General features: G+C 35.3%; 1 protein-coding gene across 1 annotated transcript in view; it reads right to left on the bottom strand.

The window, feature by feature from the left end:
* LOC150095717 (SOSS complex subunit C homolog) overlaps nucleotides 1-17,775 on the bottom strand; it is a 58,818-nt gene that overhangs the window by 34,233 nt on the left and 6,810 nt on the right. The window contains exon 2 of the mRNA XM_090410607.1: nucleotides 10,282-10,366. Coding sequence (XP_090266733.1) covers nucleotides 10,282-10,366 — 85 coding nt within the window. The remainder of the gene's footprint in view (nucleotides 1-10,281; nucleotides 10,367-17,775) is intronic.

The following is a 17,775-nucleotide window of genomic DNA, read 5'->3' as shown; positions in this document are numbered from 1 at the left end:
TTGGTACCAGCCCACATAGCAAAAGTATAGTTTTTTCTTTCTTCATCATCAGATCATTTTCTGGTATATATCTTCAAGAATTGCTAATTATGCAATAATAATTATGCATTAATAATTATGCAGAATAATGGCCACCACAAACTATTCAGAATAATGGCCATTCAAACTAATGTATTATGCAATACATTAGTTTGAATATAATTAAGCCCAAGAATCACATTAATAGCAGATTTAAATGTTAAATTTGGTTGCAATACTGCATTATATAATAGTAACTCAGTCTTCTGGCTGATTTCTTAATTATTCCATATAAATTTAATCAACTGATATACTGCATACCAGTTGTACTTATGTTATCTATTTCTATATTTAATTTGGGATTTTTTTTCTAGATGTTTACTGAGAATGAAATAAACCTATTAGGTTCCTGCTTTCCTTAATAATGTGGTCCACACAGATTATATATATATATATATATATATATATATATATATATATATATATAAAAACACCCATTATACAACCATACCTTATACCTGATTCAGCATGCAACCATCTACTATATTCATTTTTCAAATCTGACAGCTGATTTGTAAATTTGTAACTTAATTATAAGTTACACATTACCCCATATAATAATCCATTTACAAACAAGTCATGCAAAATATGGTAATATAAAAAATTAGCAATGGCTAATTTTTTTATATACTACCATAGTTTGATATTTTATATTGAACATCCACTCCAGCTCCTTTCTAGATTTCAGTTTAAGCTCCTTGGTGCATTCTTTCTGGATAATCTGATTACTATTCTGTCACTTGTTAACTCATTTTATAATTTTTCAGAATAACTACTTTAGACAACCAAAATATCCATGTTTTCAACTTTTATATCATATTTATGATCTTGGATTCCTTTTATGGTACTCTTTTCTCCATTTATAAATTTTCTTAGTAACCTCCAAAATATTTTAATGCCTTCATGAGATTTAAGGTCCATATTCTTACTAAAATCTTTCTGCCGTTTTTATTTTCTACAGATATATAACTTAGCTATCCTACACTGTTCTCTACATTCACTCAGAGAACGTGCTGACCTTACTATCCAGAACTTTTACAATTTTTATTAGTTATTATTAGCTCTGCTTTACCCCCCCCCCCCACAGACACATACTCAAAAAATGTCACTTCTGGATCATTTTCTCTACCCTGCTATTTAGGTCTCCAACAAGAATCAGCATTTTTTTTTCTTTATATCAGTTCTCTTTAATGGTTTGAAAATTTCTCTACTACTTCCCAGCTTAGAAACATTTTTTTTTGTTGTTGTTGAAAGTTTTTTCATTTGGTTATATTATAAATTAAAGATGCCAAGAAATTATATTCTTGGTTTCATCTTTTATCCAAATGTAAGCAAACAAAGTTTGCATGCAAGTCACTTCATGACTGGGCTATTGGTATATAAAAGCTAATGGCTTCACATCAATTGCTTTAGTATCCCATAATGAAATGCACATATCCTTATAGACCTGTATAATACTATGCATTATGGGTAAGGCTACTACCCAGATAAGTTTTGACCTTTATTGAGGTCTCACCAGTGGAAGCCAGACCCAGAAGTGATACCAAGGTTGAAGTAATGCAGAAGTCATATTTCCATATACAAGTAGCCAAATACAATTTCATGGCTAACTAGTACAGCTGCTGCTCTTTTTCCTACTAATCCCCACCCAAGCACCTAATGTATTAGGTGCTTCAAAAATAGATCAATTAAATGGATCTCACAAATATTGTCTATAATAGTGTTTCAAAATATAAAAAGCACCAAGAGAAGAAGAAAAAAAATTAATTTATTGAACTAACATTTCACTGGTTTTTTACCTAGCATCTTCACAGAATAAATTATAACTAACTGACAAGCACACAGGCATTCAACTAAATAATTAGAAACAATTTAAACTGCAATTAAAACAGAACTAATGTCCTAACATGGTACCCTCTTTGGCCAGATAAAGCAAATTTGGAGAAGTCAGGCTATCTGGTCCCATAATGACTGTCTCCCAGATCTTTGACAAATTAATTCAACCCTACTTGTTGAGGTTGAAGGGGGGGGGGGTTTGCTTCATAGCCGATACTAATTTTAAAAAATAACTTTTCAGACCTATAGTGACTTCCATGTAATATTGGTGCTTTTTTTTCACTTAATGTTATGTGAAGGAGAATCCAGAGCATGGTCTGCTATCACTGACTTGCCATACAGGTGATTGCAGATGTAATTTTTGTGTTCTTCAGGATGTTAACTGATCTGCCAGTTTGTCCAAAGCAGGTTAAACTGCAGGCACAAGGAATTTTATACACTCCAGGATGTGCAAGAGGATAAAGTTCATCTTTAGGAGAGCAGATGAAGTTAGCTAGCTGAATGAGTGGGTTTGAATAGGGATCTTATTTGCAGAGAACTTCAGCCTTCTGATGTACCCTTAATATACAGAATGGGAATAGTTTTACTGTGAGCCTTGGTATCAGAAGGAATACAATACAATATTTTCTCTATTTTATACAGGACAGGGCCATTGGCCAAAAAAAAATTCATTAAACAAAAACAGTCATCGTCTGACTGTTTTTGTTTAATGAATTCGAAGTGAGCTATATCGTTATAAAAAAAAGCACCATCTTGATCTGTGACATTCACACCTTTTTTCAGTCTTGATGAATATGTTTTCCATTCTATGCTTTGGCATTTTGTTTCAGGGTCAAATTGAAAGCACCAAGTCTCATCACTAGTAACAACTATCAAAAACAGTTAACTGTGGAAGCTGCTAATGCTTTTGATTTTCATGCAAAATCTGCAGAAATGTTTCTCATTCCCAAGTGTCCATTAACCTCCCAAACGGCTAGGACATCTGTAGACGTCCAGCTAAATGTGGATATGTTTCAGCCCACCTGTTTAAAGAACCTGGATAAGAAGTGCAATTTGACTGTCATGTCCATTAGAAAGTGTGATAAACCCTCACGCTGAAGAGAACGGTTAATCGGATTATCTCGCGTTTGTAGCTGCCTCTCAGTTGCCTATAACAAGAAACGCACCTCCATGTTCCATGCTGGTCAACTGGATTTTAGTTATATAGGATAGACTAAAAATAGAGAAATTATTTATATTTTTGTTTTCTCTTTTTATTGTACAATACAATTTTAATGTCTGGACAAAATAAAGATCTTGTATAATTTGTTCACTTAAAAATATTTAAGTGAACAAAGACAAAAACAGTTAACTATGGAAGTTAACCTTGGAGAACCAATTTAATTATTTATTTTTTTGCGCTAATTTTTTTCTAATCGCTTACTATACAAAAGATTTTTCTTTGTTCTCGAAGAATTTTTAAAAGAATATTTGAAATATTCTTTTAAAAAAAGAAAAGAAAACCGGCTGCCGATGTTCCAGTTTATATTATTTTTATTTTTGTACAAAACCTTTGAAATCGAATAATACTTCACAGATTTCCTTTAGGACACGCTAGAGCAACTTTGCTTTATAGAGAATAACATGAAATTCTTTAATCATATCACTAAATTTTTTCTTCATGTTGTATAGTAATCTACTCTTCTTTTACTTTCACTTTCTTGGTTTCCTTGTATAATTGGTCATTACAAAATGAAATTAATAGTTATGATTTAAATTTATATTTTCTGCATAATTCAGATATTTTATTCTCCAATTTTTAAAGTAAGCGATACATTTGCTTATTTTTATCATTCAAAATATGTATATCAAAATTTCATTTCCTTTCACAATAGAATTGAACTTTATTTCGCCTCTGATAGTTTAACCCCCCCCCCTTGCATTACTATCACACACCCGAAAACTTTTATGAAACGTAGGTACAGTTTTTATTTAATTCGTTATTTTTCTCTAGTAATTGTTCCACATAACTTTCATTTTTCGATACTGAAACTATGTGATTATTATAAATTAGCAAATTATAAATCAGACAATATACATATTATTTATGTATATTGTCTGATATTGAGAGACCCTTTACTGGGGAAAGGTTACTGAATTACAATGGATAATTACTATGTGTGTCCTGAACTCGCTGATTTGCTTTTACAACATTGTACAGATAGTTATGGTACTGTAAAATGCCAAAAGGCGATATATGCCTCCAGATCTGGCTTCAGGAGAGCTATCGAAGGGGGAAATCCGAGCTTATCAGCAAGGAAAAGCCTTTGCACTACGTTGGAAAGACAAAAAAGATGTTTTTCTGCTGTCTTTCCTGCACAATCCATCAACGGAATCCGTGGAGAAGCATGGTTTGAAGGAAGAAAAACCCATTGCTGTGTGTGTGCGTACAGCGACACTATGAGTGGAGTCGACAGGTGCGACCAGCAGCTATCATTCTACTCTGTAATGAGGAAACAGCATAAAAAATATTACAAAAAAGTGTTTGGACATGTATTAGATTTTGTAATTTGGAACAGTTTCCTCCTGCACAAGAAAAAATGTTTGTCTACCATAACATATGTAGAATACAGAATAGAAATTGCGAAAAATATTGCTGCATGCACACACGCCTTCTTCAGCAAACAGAAAAACGGGAAATCCTGCCAGACATCTCAGGTTGAACGCTGCTAACTCCAACCATTTTCCCGAAAATCTACCACCAACGGCTAATAAAAAAAAAACCTGCACGCAAATGTTATGTATGTAATAAAAAAATATCAGAAAGGAAACAAAAATCTGGTGCCCTGAGTGTAAAACTGCTTTGTGTGTTTACCCTTGCTTCAGGGTGTTCCAGACTGTTCAAGAATTTTAAATTCTGAACAGTATGAAATAAAAAATGTTTGTTTTCAAGGCCATCAAAACAGTCCTTTTCAGGAGGACTACAAATATTGATAGAGGTATACCTGAATGAACTGTTTCCTTTTCATCTTGAAGGCGAATTTTTAAGTTCTTTTTATGACACAGAATGATATTTTCGAAGGAATAAAATATAAGAGGAACCTATATTAAAGTATTTCACCAAAACAATAAAAAATAATGAAATCTACCCTATATATATATATAATATATAAAATGATAAGCCTTTTTATGTCATGTTTTTCGAAACGTTTTGAAACTCAGGGGCTACCCTGAGTGTCGAGTCATCAGAATTCAGGGGTGGATCCCCCTTTCGAGTTCTCACAATTGAAGGAGAACTGGCCTACCAGACCGGAACACGGGGGGGTTGGGCATAGCCCCCTACTTAATAAATGAAATATATAAATAATAACGGGAACATTTTCACCTTGCCAACACTCAACATTGATGTGATATTGGTTCCAAATTTCTTGTTTCGGAGATATATATATATATATATATATATATATATATATTACAAAGTTTTGTAATAAAAATTTCTGCTACAATGAAGTTTGACATAATCAACAATATTATTACTACCTTATTTCTGTTTCTCGTGTGGGAGAAAAACGGTAAAATGTCACTCTTATAATTATATGAGATGTTATAATGGCAAAAATAGTAAGAAAAAAGTCATTTGCACTTTCTCTTCAAAACACAAAGAAAGAACATTGTAAATTCAGCCAGTGGAAAAGAAAATACTACATATTTTTCTTCTGTTATCTGATTTTTTTTTTCTTGTAGTACAAAGAAGAAATCACTGCATATAACATGGAGTCTGCATGAGGGAAAAAATCTAGAAATCGGTTACATTATAACGAGTAGAGAAATCATGTCAGAAAAATTATTCACGTAAGATTCTAATCTCAGCAGACATAACATTTTCTTCTAGATTACATATCTAAAGTAACTGAACCTTTGCTACTATTTTACACTAAAATGAATGGGTATGTTCCCCAAGTGATTTACGTTTGTACCAGCTGTCTTGCGAACGATTTATGAAATAAATTATCTGAAATATCCGCAGATCGATTAGGTCTATACCCCCCCCCCCCCAATAAAAGAAGATTATGAAACGCATATGCACCTTTTCTTTGAAAATAATTCAAATCCTCTTTCTCAAGATAATTGTATGATTTAATTTCTAATTTTTGATAATAAAAGTGAAACTGATCATTATAAATTAAGCAATTATTTTGCCATAAATTAATGTATAAGCATGTAAACGAAGTGTCAGTATTTCTGTTAGGATATCCATAATCAACAATCAAAAAGGAAAAACAATACATTCTTGACATATTCTGCACTACAGCCTGAGGCACTTTAGTGTTCTCCCCTTTCTTCCCAATAGCACTGAGAGTAATAAGCCTTCAACTTTTCCTCCAGCTAAGAGGATCTTACCAAGTATTTATAAGACGTAGATTATTTCAGAAATAGCTTCCAGCAGCAGAAGTAATACTTTGATTTTTTTAAAGAAAAACAAACAAAAAAATAATACTACTGAACTTTCTTTTGTGTGGTATGCATATAAACAATTTTGCATGGTGAAAATATAGCATATTATTTCTAAAATTTCACATAATTTCAGCGGACAGTAGAACAGCTGGTTTTAGATTGCAAATAAACAGAACAGAATTAGAAGCTTCACGGTACAATCTGATTGCCGTATATCTTTTGTCAAAATGGTAAAATGAAGTAATTGATTTTGAATGATGCCTAGAAAAGCTTTCAAACTTGCATAGAAATTTAGAGTAGTTATGCAATGCAATTCAGTTCCATTCAGAGAGGATAAGGAGGGGGGGGGGGGAAGCATTAAAAAATCTTCAAAATGAGCAAAAATTTTGAATCATTCCGTATATGATATTTTTCACATATTTTCAAGATATCTACGAGGATATGCATTAGATATTATCATAATATGCATATTACAAATAAATAAATAAATAAAAGATGAAGGCGAAGAATCACTGCTAAAATATCATTGGATATAAATTTTTGATACCAAAAAGACACAATCGGACACCGAGTAATGCAATTTAGCATTTTAACATTTTTTTTTTTTTATTTTGTCTTTACGAATAACAAAAAATCGTTTCTAAAACTGAAATGTCATGATCCATATAATGCTATTTCGTTAGAAACGAAAGCAAAAGGACATATTTATTTCAATAAATATTATTTAAAAATATAAATATTTGACATAATATTTTCAAAGCAAACATTTGAAAATTCGAAAAAAAATTATTCAATTATTATACGTAAAGTGAAAGAACAATCAGTGCATCTCTTCCGGTGCACTGATTTGTAGAATAAAATACACCAAATTTACTATCACTAAATAGATTCATTGCAAAAGCTGATCAGCGGTCATTTCAGGATTGATTTCTTTCGCATATGTGAAATTCATTTCAATTTTTGGGAAGAGACGCAATAAATCATTTTAGAGGCAAGAGAGGTCAAATATCTTAGGACAGTAAATGACATTCTAAGCAACACAATAGACGTAAAGACAGGGGGACACAAAGGTCACTCAGCAACAGTTAATCCACTAATGGCTATAGAATAGCCGTAACGAGATTAACGGCGGAGGAAGGTAATGGCATGATAAAAGGTAGAATGCCGACGAAGTTTTGATCCATGAAAAAAGCTAGGGACAGCTGACTATATCATCCACACCAGCCGGTTGGGAGGTTAAAAATCTTCCTCACTGTTTCTCCATCAAAATTTAATTTTTCTGTCATTAACCATGCACTTAATCACTTGTTAGACAGAATGAAATACTGCAATCTTGCATTTTTACATGTCCAAAAAGCTTGCTGTCTCCCAGTTCTGTTGTCATTCTTGTCTTCTGATCCCTCCTTAAACCTCTTATGTTTCAAATATACCAGACTTTCTCATGGTGTAACCATAAACTACTCTTAACATGTCTAGAATTTCATATGCAATTCATCTGCCTAGCTTCTCAAAAATATTATTAATATTAACAGATGTTAACAAATATTAACAGATGTTAACAAATATTAACAGATGTTAATGCCCTTTTCTAAATTCCATTCACTCATTTTTCTTCCCAAAACAACACAAATTGTTTTGATATAACTCAAGGCAACAGCAGAGACATGTTCAAACATGCACCATCACATAGTTCATTAATCAACCTAATTCTCCTTCACGTCGGTAAATTATGGAGCCTACAACCATGTTAGGAATAATTACTTTAATTTAAAGATGTTTCAACCTTCATATTAAAGTCATCATCTCTAGTATAGATATATATACAAAGACAAGCTATATTACATTACAACCTAATTCTTCTCTTCTCTTCTGTGCTCAGTCGAGAATTTTACAGCCTCTCAGAAACACCATCCCAAATGTGAAAGAAACATTCAATAATCATCATCACCAAATTCTTCACATGTACCCTCAAGGGGTGTACTAACTTCCTATCAACAATTTTCCTCAGAATCAATCTGTTATCTGTCAATACTATATTACCAGATCTTATATTTCTGTCTTCTAAGGCACTTTTTACTGTATCAATCCACCTATATCTTGGTCTTCCTCTGAGTCTTTTTCCTGCAACCTTGCAGAAAACACTTATTTTGCTGATCTTTCCTATCCCATTCTGTTTAAGTGATCATAATACCTGAGATTAGCTCTGCTAACATATTCCTGGATGCTAACAATGTCAAATTCTTTCCTGATATCTACATTTTTAATATGATATTGCCATTGATGTCATCTGTAATCTTTCCCAGGACTATCATATCTGCAGTCTCTAGTCTTTGGTCAAGTGTTTTACTTCTGATCCAGCTCTCAGATCTATAAGTTAAAATTGAATTGAGCACTTGTATGCAGCTAATTTAGTGTTCCGACTAATTTCTCTCTTATTCCATATGAATTTATTCACTTGACTTCCTACCATACCAGCTTTGTTGATTCTATTGTCTATTTCCATATTTAATTTACCATCTTCACTAAAAATCATGCCTAAGTAGCTGAAATGTTTTATTTGTTCTATAGGTTCTCCATTCATGATGTAGTTGATATTTTCAATGTTTCTGCCTATTTTCAGTCTTTGTCTTGTTATTGTTGCTGATTTTCATACCAAACCTATTACAAGGTTTGGAATGCTTTACTGGAATGTGGTGTTAATGCAGGGAGTGTCAAGGATTTTAAGATTCAGTATGAAAGATTTGCTATAAGTTGAATGAACCTCCCACAATGAGTATGCAGATTTCATGTAATAATAATAATAATAATAATAATAATCCACTATTGTAAATTCGGTTCACTCATTTTCTGCTGAATGCAACAAATATGCACATGCAGTTTGTCAATGGGTTGATTGTTTTGATATAGCGTTTGGTATGGATATTTTGATTAGAGCAAGAGCACAGACATGTCTGAACATGCAGGTAAATGGTTCTGCCTGATCTGCATGTGTGATAGCATGAGGCCTTTCTGAGAATTAATTATCACACTATGTATAGCTCAAAAGTCTTCCTTACAGCTATTTAATGTGAAGAGAACTAGGGAATCAAACTGAAGGAAGTGCAAAGATTGACTGGTTTAGAAAACAAGTATTTGAGGGTGGAGGGGAAAAAATATGGCATGTACTAAAATGAAATTCAATCAAGACAATCATATTCATTGTAATATGATTGTCTTGATTGAATTGAAGACTTTGTTCTTCCAATAACTGCAAGAATAAAGGTCTTTCCAACTAAAGGCCATTGTCAAAACCAACCGAGATGCAGAAGTTCAGTAATTATAGGTTATAATAAACTATTATAGTACGCTCACAGATACAAGACCCTTCGACACTTCTGCACATGTCAAAAGAAGGAGAATCCATTCCGATAATAGGGTAATCAATCTGTATTGTGGGATGAGTGTTTATTATTACACATCAGAAAATTAACTTTTCTTTTATGATCATTGTAGTTTTTAAAATAACTATTTTGCTTGTATATAACAGTTGGAAAATTTTATGTATATATCACATGATTTCGCATGTTGGTGACCAATTAATATATTGCCTTATTTCTTTCTCCCCTTCAACATGAATCGACTTTCTTGGCAGTCTGCCAACGACAGCTCTCGCCTTATGTGGTCGGACTATACCTAGTCAAAATCCTGCGCTTGTAGCAGTTAAAGAATCATAATAATCATTTATTTTAACAATCAGAAAATTATATACATTTTAAATGTTCAGAATACAGTTTATTATCATATTTGTTAATATCTAGTGGCGTAAAATTTCACCCTTTGTAATAATGACATAACAAATACATCCATAAATTGTTCTTTTGACAAAATACTGTAAAACATCACAACAGTGTGGTATTTTACAGTATTTTGTATATTCCAACCATAATTACTTACCCAATTGCCGGCTGTCCTCCTTGTTTTAACATTAGCTGTTTCTTTTGCTGTTCCAGCTCTTCTAAGATTTTTCTGTTCTGAATTTCTATTTAAAAAAAAAAAAAAATTATACAATTGATATAGAGCTATATTGAACTTGTAGCACATGCACTAAAAACAAAGTTTTGTATTCCCATTACCTGTTGCTGTTAAAGTATTGGCTTACTGCAAGAATAAACCCTGGGAGGAGTCATCTAGGTAATTAATTCCTCTAGGATTATTCTAAGACGAATACTGTGATTAGGCATACTAAGAATAAAATACAAAAAATGAAAAACTCATATGGAAAAACTTGGTTTATGTGTAAATGTTTTACCTATGTTTCACAGACATCTTCAGTACAAAAATGGAACAAGAATTACACAATAAAAGAGAAAATTCTAAAAAGCACCATCATTTTGAGTGTAAGATAACAAAAAATGGCCAATATTTTCCCAACTAAAAAAAAAAAAAAAAAGTAATTAAATTTAAGTAATAAAAAAAATATAATTAAAACTTGGGAAAGCTTTGCTGATTTAAAATTTAAAAAGTACTCTCTTCTATAAAGGAGATAAATATAGCCATTGCATCTATTTAGGTTAGGACAATGGAGTACAATGGCAAAACATAGTGAAATGAAGATAAAAATGGAAAGGTAGAGTATTTTAGTATTGGTAAAGCGCTCCAGAAAAGATAAGTGCTATTTTGTGTAATAACTGATGATATTGCTTGCATTTTAGTATACTACTGTTTACTTTTGATGGCTTAGTGTGCTTATAGAATTGTTGGCTTTGTGGATGTTACTTTTTTATTGAATTTTTGAATCTTGCATTGAATGGAACACAATGATAGTATACATTAGATCTACAAGTGGTGCAGCATGAAGATCAAATGCTGTTGATGATGAAAATGAAAATGGTTCCATGGCATGAGTGCAATGGTAAAACATGGTGGAATGAAGACAGAAATGGAAGGGTACAGTATTTTTTGAGGGGATAGAAAGAACAAGAAAGGAGGAGAAGTGCTGCCTATGATAGCTGGGTAATTATGTCCACATAAGGTAGACATAAAAGAGGGAAATAGTGGCAATAGTTTTGAGGCAGTGTGGTGTGAGGTGGAGGTTGACAAGAAGAGATATTTAGTTGGATGTTGCTATAGATCCGGGAATGTGGTAAAGAAATGTATAAGCAACTTGGGTTTAGTGAACAAGGAAAGGATGATTTTAATTATGGCAGTACAGACTAAAATGAAGAGATAGCATTTGAGAATAAGGAAAATGAATTTCTCGAATTCTTGAGAGAACTATCTCAGGCAGTATGTAAAGGAGGGCATGCAAAGTTCGAGAGTTTTTGATCTAATAATTTCATCAGAGGATGTAATTGTGGCAGTTCGTAAGAATGAACATGACGTGATCACCTGGGTTGTGGATAGTTATATGAAGACTTCTGTGAGGAAAGGATATATATTAAAGCAAAAGGGTGATGATTATGGCAAGTTTATGAGACACCTTGGAGCTACAGCATGGAATGAGGAGTTGAGCAGAAGGAAAATAATTGCTGCTTTGGGATTGACAGAGAAATACATATAAACATCAATGTGTAAATATATTCCGAAGATCAAAAGCTTGAATAAGGTAAGTGTTAAATGGATAATGAAGGGATTAAGCATGAAATCTGAAAGAAGACGGCACTTTGGAGGGAGCACAAGATGAATAATGGTAATAATCAGTTGCATGAAGAACATAAAGAACAGACTAGAAGAGTGATTTGGTAAGAACAGCAAAAGTGAAGTATGAGCAGAAATTAGCAAATCAGGCCAAGAAAAATCCTAAGGAGAAAGAAGAATGATTATGGTAAGATGATGTTAACGGATGAAAGTGAGAGATTGGTAACTGCTACTGAGGACAGTCAAGGTATTCAGTAAGCAGCCCATCAGGGTGTTTCTTCCACAATGTGAAATCAGAAGCTCAAATGTAGAGAATGAAATGAGAGAAGACAATGGTGACCGAGCAAAGGGTATATGAGGAGATAAGCAAGTCTGATGTCAATAAGGCAATATGACTTGATAACATATCACCATGTGTCTTAAGCAAATGTTATTATTATTATTGTACAGGTACTGCGTACCGCTTAATTAGTGATAGCCTTGGGCCATCTATCTCTGATTGGGTACCAGTGGAGATTGAACTGCCCACTCAGTCTCCAAAAGTTAGATAGGGCTAAATGGCCTCGCCTACTCTGTATACGGGAATAAAAAGGCGTTAGCTGATTTTTTTTTCTTCTTTTTTTTGTACAGGCACTTCTATGGAGTCTGAAGACTCATTGCAGCAGACCCAAACTATCCACACAATCTGTCATACCTCTCCTTGAATCCATTAAGAAATAAAACACTCATAACTGACTCTGGTAACCCATTCCACTCATTCATAACTCTCCAAGAAAAAAATTTAGTCCTCATACCCCTACTAACTACACTTTTATTCAACTTCCAGGGATGACCCCTTGTTCTAGTCCCTCAAGCCAAGTGCTTAAACATTTCTCCTACATCAATCCTATAAAATCCTTCAAGCAGCTTAAATGTTTCTATCATATTCCCTCTTTTTTTGTCCTATCAACCAACTTCAGCAATTCACACATCTTCAATCCATCGTCAAATGGGACATTCCATAGGCCACTCACTAACTTGGTCACTTGCCTCTGAATCTTCTCCACCACTTCCTTATCCCCAAGAAATCCAGGAGACCAGACTTGAGCACAGTAATCCAGATGTGAACATAATCGAGACCTTATAAAGAGGAATAGCAACTTCCTTATCTCTACTTGTTAATGTTTTTTTCAATAGCCAAGTAATCGTATGCTTGTTCTGCAGGTAGTTTTCAGTATTGAGACCACATATTAATATAATATAAATATTCTCCCTATTGTTACCTTATTAATGTCCTCTAAACTTTAGCTCTCTGTCTACCACCACTCCTAAATCTCTAGCTTCATCTATTTCCTTGAGTATAGTGGCATCAATGTGATACACAGCTTGTAATCTATTTATCCCCAAATGCATAACTTTGCATTTCTCCACATTAAACTGACACCCATTATCTTTTTCCCATACTGACAGCCTATTTTCCTATAAGCGCTCCACATTGCTTGATTAACTATTACTCTACCTAATTTCAAATCATCAGCAAACTGAATATTTCCTTTCAGGTTATTTCCTGTATCATTTATGTACAAATTAAACAGCAGTGGTCCCAGCACTGAATCTTGCAGCACACCACTAGTCACCTGTTTTCACCTTGATTCTGTTCACCATATACCACTTTTTTTATATCTGTCGAGCAGCCACCTTGTTATTCACTTAACCAGCATCATATCCATCCCCATTTGTTCTAATTTGCATAACAGTGTTCCATGTGGTATGTCAAATCACTTTGCAAAATCCAGTAGAATCATTATGTAGCCATTTCCTTTATCCAAAGCTGCTGTACTCTATTACAAAAGATAGTAAATTACTATCTGTAGCAACAACCAACTGTATATTTTGTCTTACTGGCCTTAATCTCACACCAGACTGCATCAAATGAATAGCCACTCTCCTGCCTATCTCCAATTCCTTTTCGCTGTAATTCATCTGCTATCATCAGCAGATGAATGAAAATGGTTCCCCCTACCCCATCCTGTCTTCTCTATCTTCCCTGAAAATACTAAACCCTTTACATTCTATCCCTGTAACTACATCATCTACAATAAAGAGCCAAGAGGCGATTTTTCCGGCAGCGTAAATTAAGTTAAGGGGATAATCACCGGAAAAATAGCCTCTTGGCTCTTTATCGTAGTAATAATAATAATATATGGGTACACTGGTCTGGCAATTCGTTAGTAAGGGTATATGTAAGTTCGGTTCACTTAAACCTTGGTATTCCAAGTCTACCTACTCACTGATGAGACCTCAATAAAAGTAGAAACCGCTCTGGGTAGTGACCTCTCCTCATAATGTAAAACAGTAATACATCTCCTTCGAGCTGCGTTTTACATTATGAGAAAATATTAAGGACAGTGATGGAGCTTGCTCCACCTTTGCTCCGAGTTGCACTCCCCAGGTGTTGACTTACGCTTTGACTCGCCAATAGTTCTTCGGCATGAAACTCTTAGATTTGGATAGATTTCGATCTCTGAGTTTCGTATCCGGTTTTAAAATAATGAGGGATTTATTATCCCCTTAACTTTACATCATCTACTGTTAGCCAAGTCTCACTAATGCCTGTAACGTTTGGCGAGGTTGCACTAACCTTGACAAAATGACAAAAATTGCTCCCTCTTGTAGACGTAGTTTTCTGTGGTTAAGCCGTTCTGCAGGTAGTTTTCAGTATTGAGACCACATATTAATATAATATAAATATTCTCCCTATTGTTCCTGATACTTCTGGCATTATTATATAGAAACTGCAGCATCCCTTTAGGCCTCCACCCACCTTTACTTTCTGAATTGACTATCCTATTCAATATTTTTGCTTGAGAACTTAGATTCTGCACTTGGTCATTCTCACATTCACTAGCCTCATGGGTGCCATTCCAAAGAGTTGACATCTGCCTTGACCTACCTGTTCAACAGTGTTGCAATAGCACAAGTCCCAAAGGAGTGGAAGGCAAAATTTTCCACTTAAAGTCACTAGTGGTGTGCCACAGATGTTTTGAGAACATTGTTATTTCATTTGTATTACTCATTTGTGAGTAATACAAATGAAATCATTAAGTACACTCATTAAGTGAGAGCTTGTGTAGCTCAGTGGATGTGACGTTTGCACACCACGGCGCTTGGCCGCATGAAGGAAGACTTGGTTTCGAGTCTAGTCGGCGACTAGAGGAAATTTTTCTAATGCTAGAAGATAGAATAGCAGTAGAGGAGAGAGAATGAGAGAGACCTATGGGAATGAAAGAAGAGGAGAGAATGGAAACAATAGGAGAGAAGGAATGGTAAGAGGTATAATGTATGGCGACTCAATGATCCGTGGTGTTCAAGATAGGATGCGTGAGGAGTGTTTGCCAGGAGGAACAATAGAAAGGGTGGCTATGGCAATTAAGAGAGGTGAAAGGGTGGATGAGATGATTGTGATGGTAGGAACGAATGACTTGAGTGGTAATGTAAGTCGGGCAGCGAGAGATATGAGATTTTTGCTTGAGACTGTACGGAAGAAGACAGAGAGAGGAAAAATAGTGTGCGTGTTGCCTAGGTATGATAATGATGAGCTGAACAGAAGAGCGATGATATTGAATGGCATAATAGCAAGAATGTGTGACAAGAGAGGACTGGTATATGTGGATGCTTGGAGTGTGTTTGAGGAAAGAGAGGAATTGTATGCGAGAAACCGTTTAAATTTGAATGAGGAAGGACGTAGGCATCTGGAGAGATTGCTGTTCTGAACGAGTCAGTGTGTCCCAGGGTGGATGATAGCAGGGTTGGCCTCTTGTGGGAATTGATACTTGGGAGAAGGGAGACAACATCAGGTAACACTGAGCCCAGTGGAGTCTAGAAGGGATAATGTGGTGTATAGAAACAATGGCATTTATATGCTTTATACTAATGCCAGGAGTATCCGGAATAAGGGAGAGGAATTGGTGGTGCAGATAGCATCAGCCTGGCCAAAAATTATTGCAATCACTGAGACATGGTTGACAGAAGGGGATATAACAACAGGAATAGAGAAGTCGCTGGGTATAGCATTTTTTGTCAGGATAGGAGGGGAAAGCATGGTGGTGGGGTACTGCTTATGATAAGTGATGACCTATGTCCTCTAAGAGAGGAGGCTTTGGAAGGAAGTGAGACAAATGTTTTTGAGAGCGTATGGTGTGAGGTATGCTCGAGGTTTAGAAGTACAGGAGGAGCGTGTGTTTCAGATACTGAGTACTCTGGATGTCAGTAAAGCTGTGGGACTGGATGGTATTTCACCTCGAGTTTTGAGAGAATGTGCTAGGGAACTGACAGTGCCTTTAACCTGGCTTTTCAATGAAATTCTGGCTTTGGCAAAGGTGCCGAGGGAATGGAAGGAAGGTAAGATAGTGCCATTGCATAAGGGTGGTAACAGACTGGAGGTGTCTAATTATAGGCCAGTCTGTGTCATCAGTAGTTGTTAAGATCTTGGAGAAAGTAGTGAGGGACCGTATACAGCATTGGGCAGATGAGGGTAATGTTATCTGTGAGAGTCAACATGGATTTGTGAAAGGGTGCTCTTGTTTTAGCAATATGCTAGCCTTTTATAATAAAGTTACAAGAACATTAGATGAGGGAAAGGCATATACTGCAATTTTCTTAGACTTAGCGAAGGCATTTGACAGGGTGCCACATGATAAGCTGATATTTAAGTTGCAGCACATGGGTCTGAATGTCAGATTGGTCAACTGGATTCAGGATTGGCTGTCTGATAGGTATCAGAGAGTTGTGTATGGTGGAGCAGTTTCAAGGAGGCAGAGGGTTACGAGTGAGGTCCCACAGAGCTCAGTACTAGGACCTATATTGTTTAACCTTTATATCAATGACATTGCCAGTGGATTGCAAGGGGATATTCAGTTGTTTGCGGATGATGTGAAGCTGGGAAGGATTATTAGTAATAGTGCAGATGTGGTAGGTCCATGCAGTTAGCCTAGTGGCTTTGCGCTTTGCAACCATATGCCTGGGGAAGGAGTGTCCTAGGTTCGATTCCCATCGGAGACGTGAGGAGCTGAAGGATCTTCCTCAGCCATAGCCAAGTTAGCCAGTCTTGGGCGCAGGCAGTAGGGTTTTTTCCGCTAGTTTATCTGGTGTTTTTCATCCTGCAAGCAGGCAAACCGGCCCCATGAACACACAGAGATACAGCCAAGAATACCTTGAGGCATAGGAGTGACCATTCTATCCTCGTATTTCAGTTACGAAATCCAAGCATGCTTTTGGACGGTTGTGGGCCTTAAAGGCCTGTTAAAGCCATTTGGATAGATAGATGTGGTAGCCCTGCAAGAGGATTTAAATAAGCTAGATAGATGGGCAAATTAATGGGGGTGTCAGTTTAATGCAGCAAAATGTAAGGTCTTGAGGTTTGGGAAACATCGATGGGATGCTGCATACTCTATGGGAGGAGTTATACTGGAGGAAGTAGGGGAGACAAGAGATCTGGGGTTGATGATTGATAGAAACCTGAAGTTTAGGGGACATATTGCAAAGGTAGTTAGGTAACACAGAGGATTGCTGCTATTATGAGAAGGCCACTGACCTGCAGAGATAAGAGGGTTATCATTCCGTTGTATAAGTCTCTGATCAGACCACACTTGGACTATTGTTCTCAGATTTGGTCAGGATTTGAAGGGGATAAATTAACTGTGGAAAGGATACAAAGATGGTTTCAGGACTGTACAAGGATAGTTATGAGGATCGGCTGAGGGAATGTGAACTGCAGAGTTTGGTGGATAGAAGAAGGAGAGGTGATATGATTGAGACTTTTAAACTGTTGAG

The sequence above is a fragment of the Typopeltis vanoorti genome, chromosome 20 (genome assembly GCF_054136105.1).
Source record: "Typopeltis vanoorti isolate ZY-2024b chromosome 20, IOZ_Tvanoo_1.0, whole genome shotgun sequence".
Taxonomy (NCBI): domain Eukaryota; kingdom Metazoa; phylum Arthropoda; class Arachnida; order Uropygi; family Thelyphonidae; genus Typopeltis; species Typopeltis vanoorti.
The sequence above is the reverse complement of the archived record's forward strand: the minus strand, read 5'-3'. Positions and strand labels throughout refer to the sequence as shown.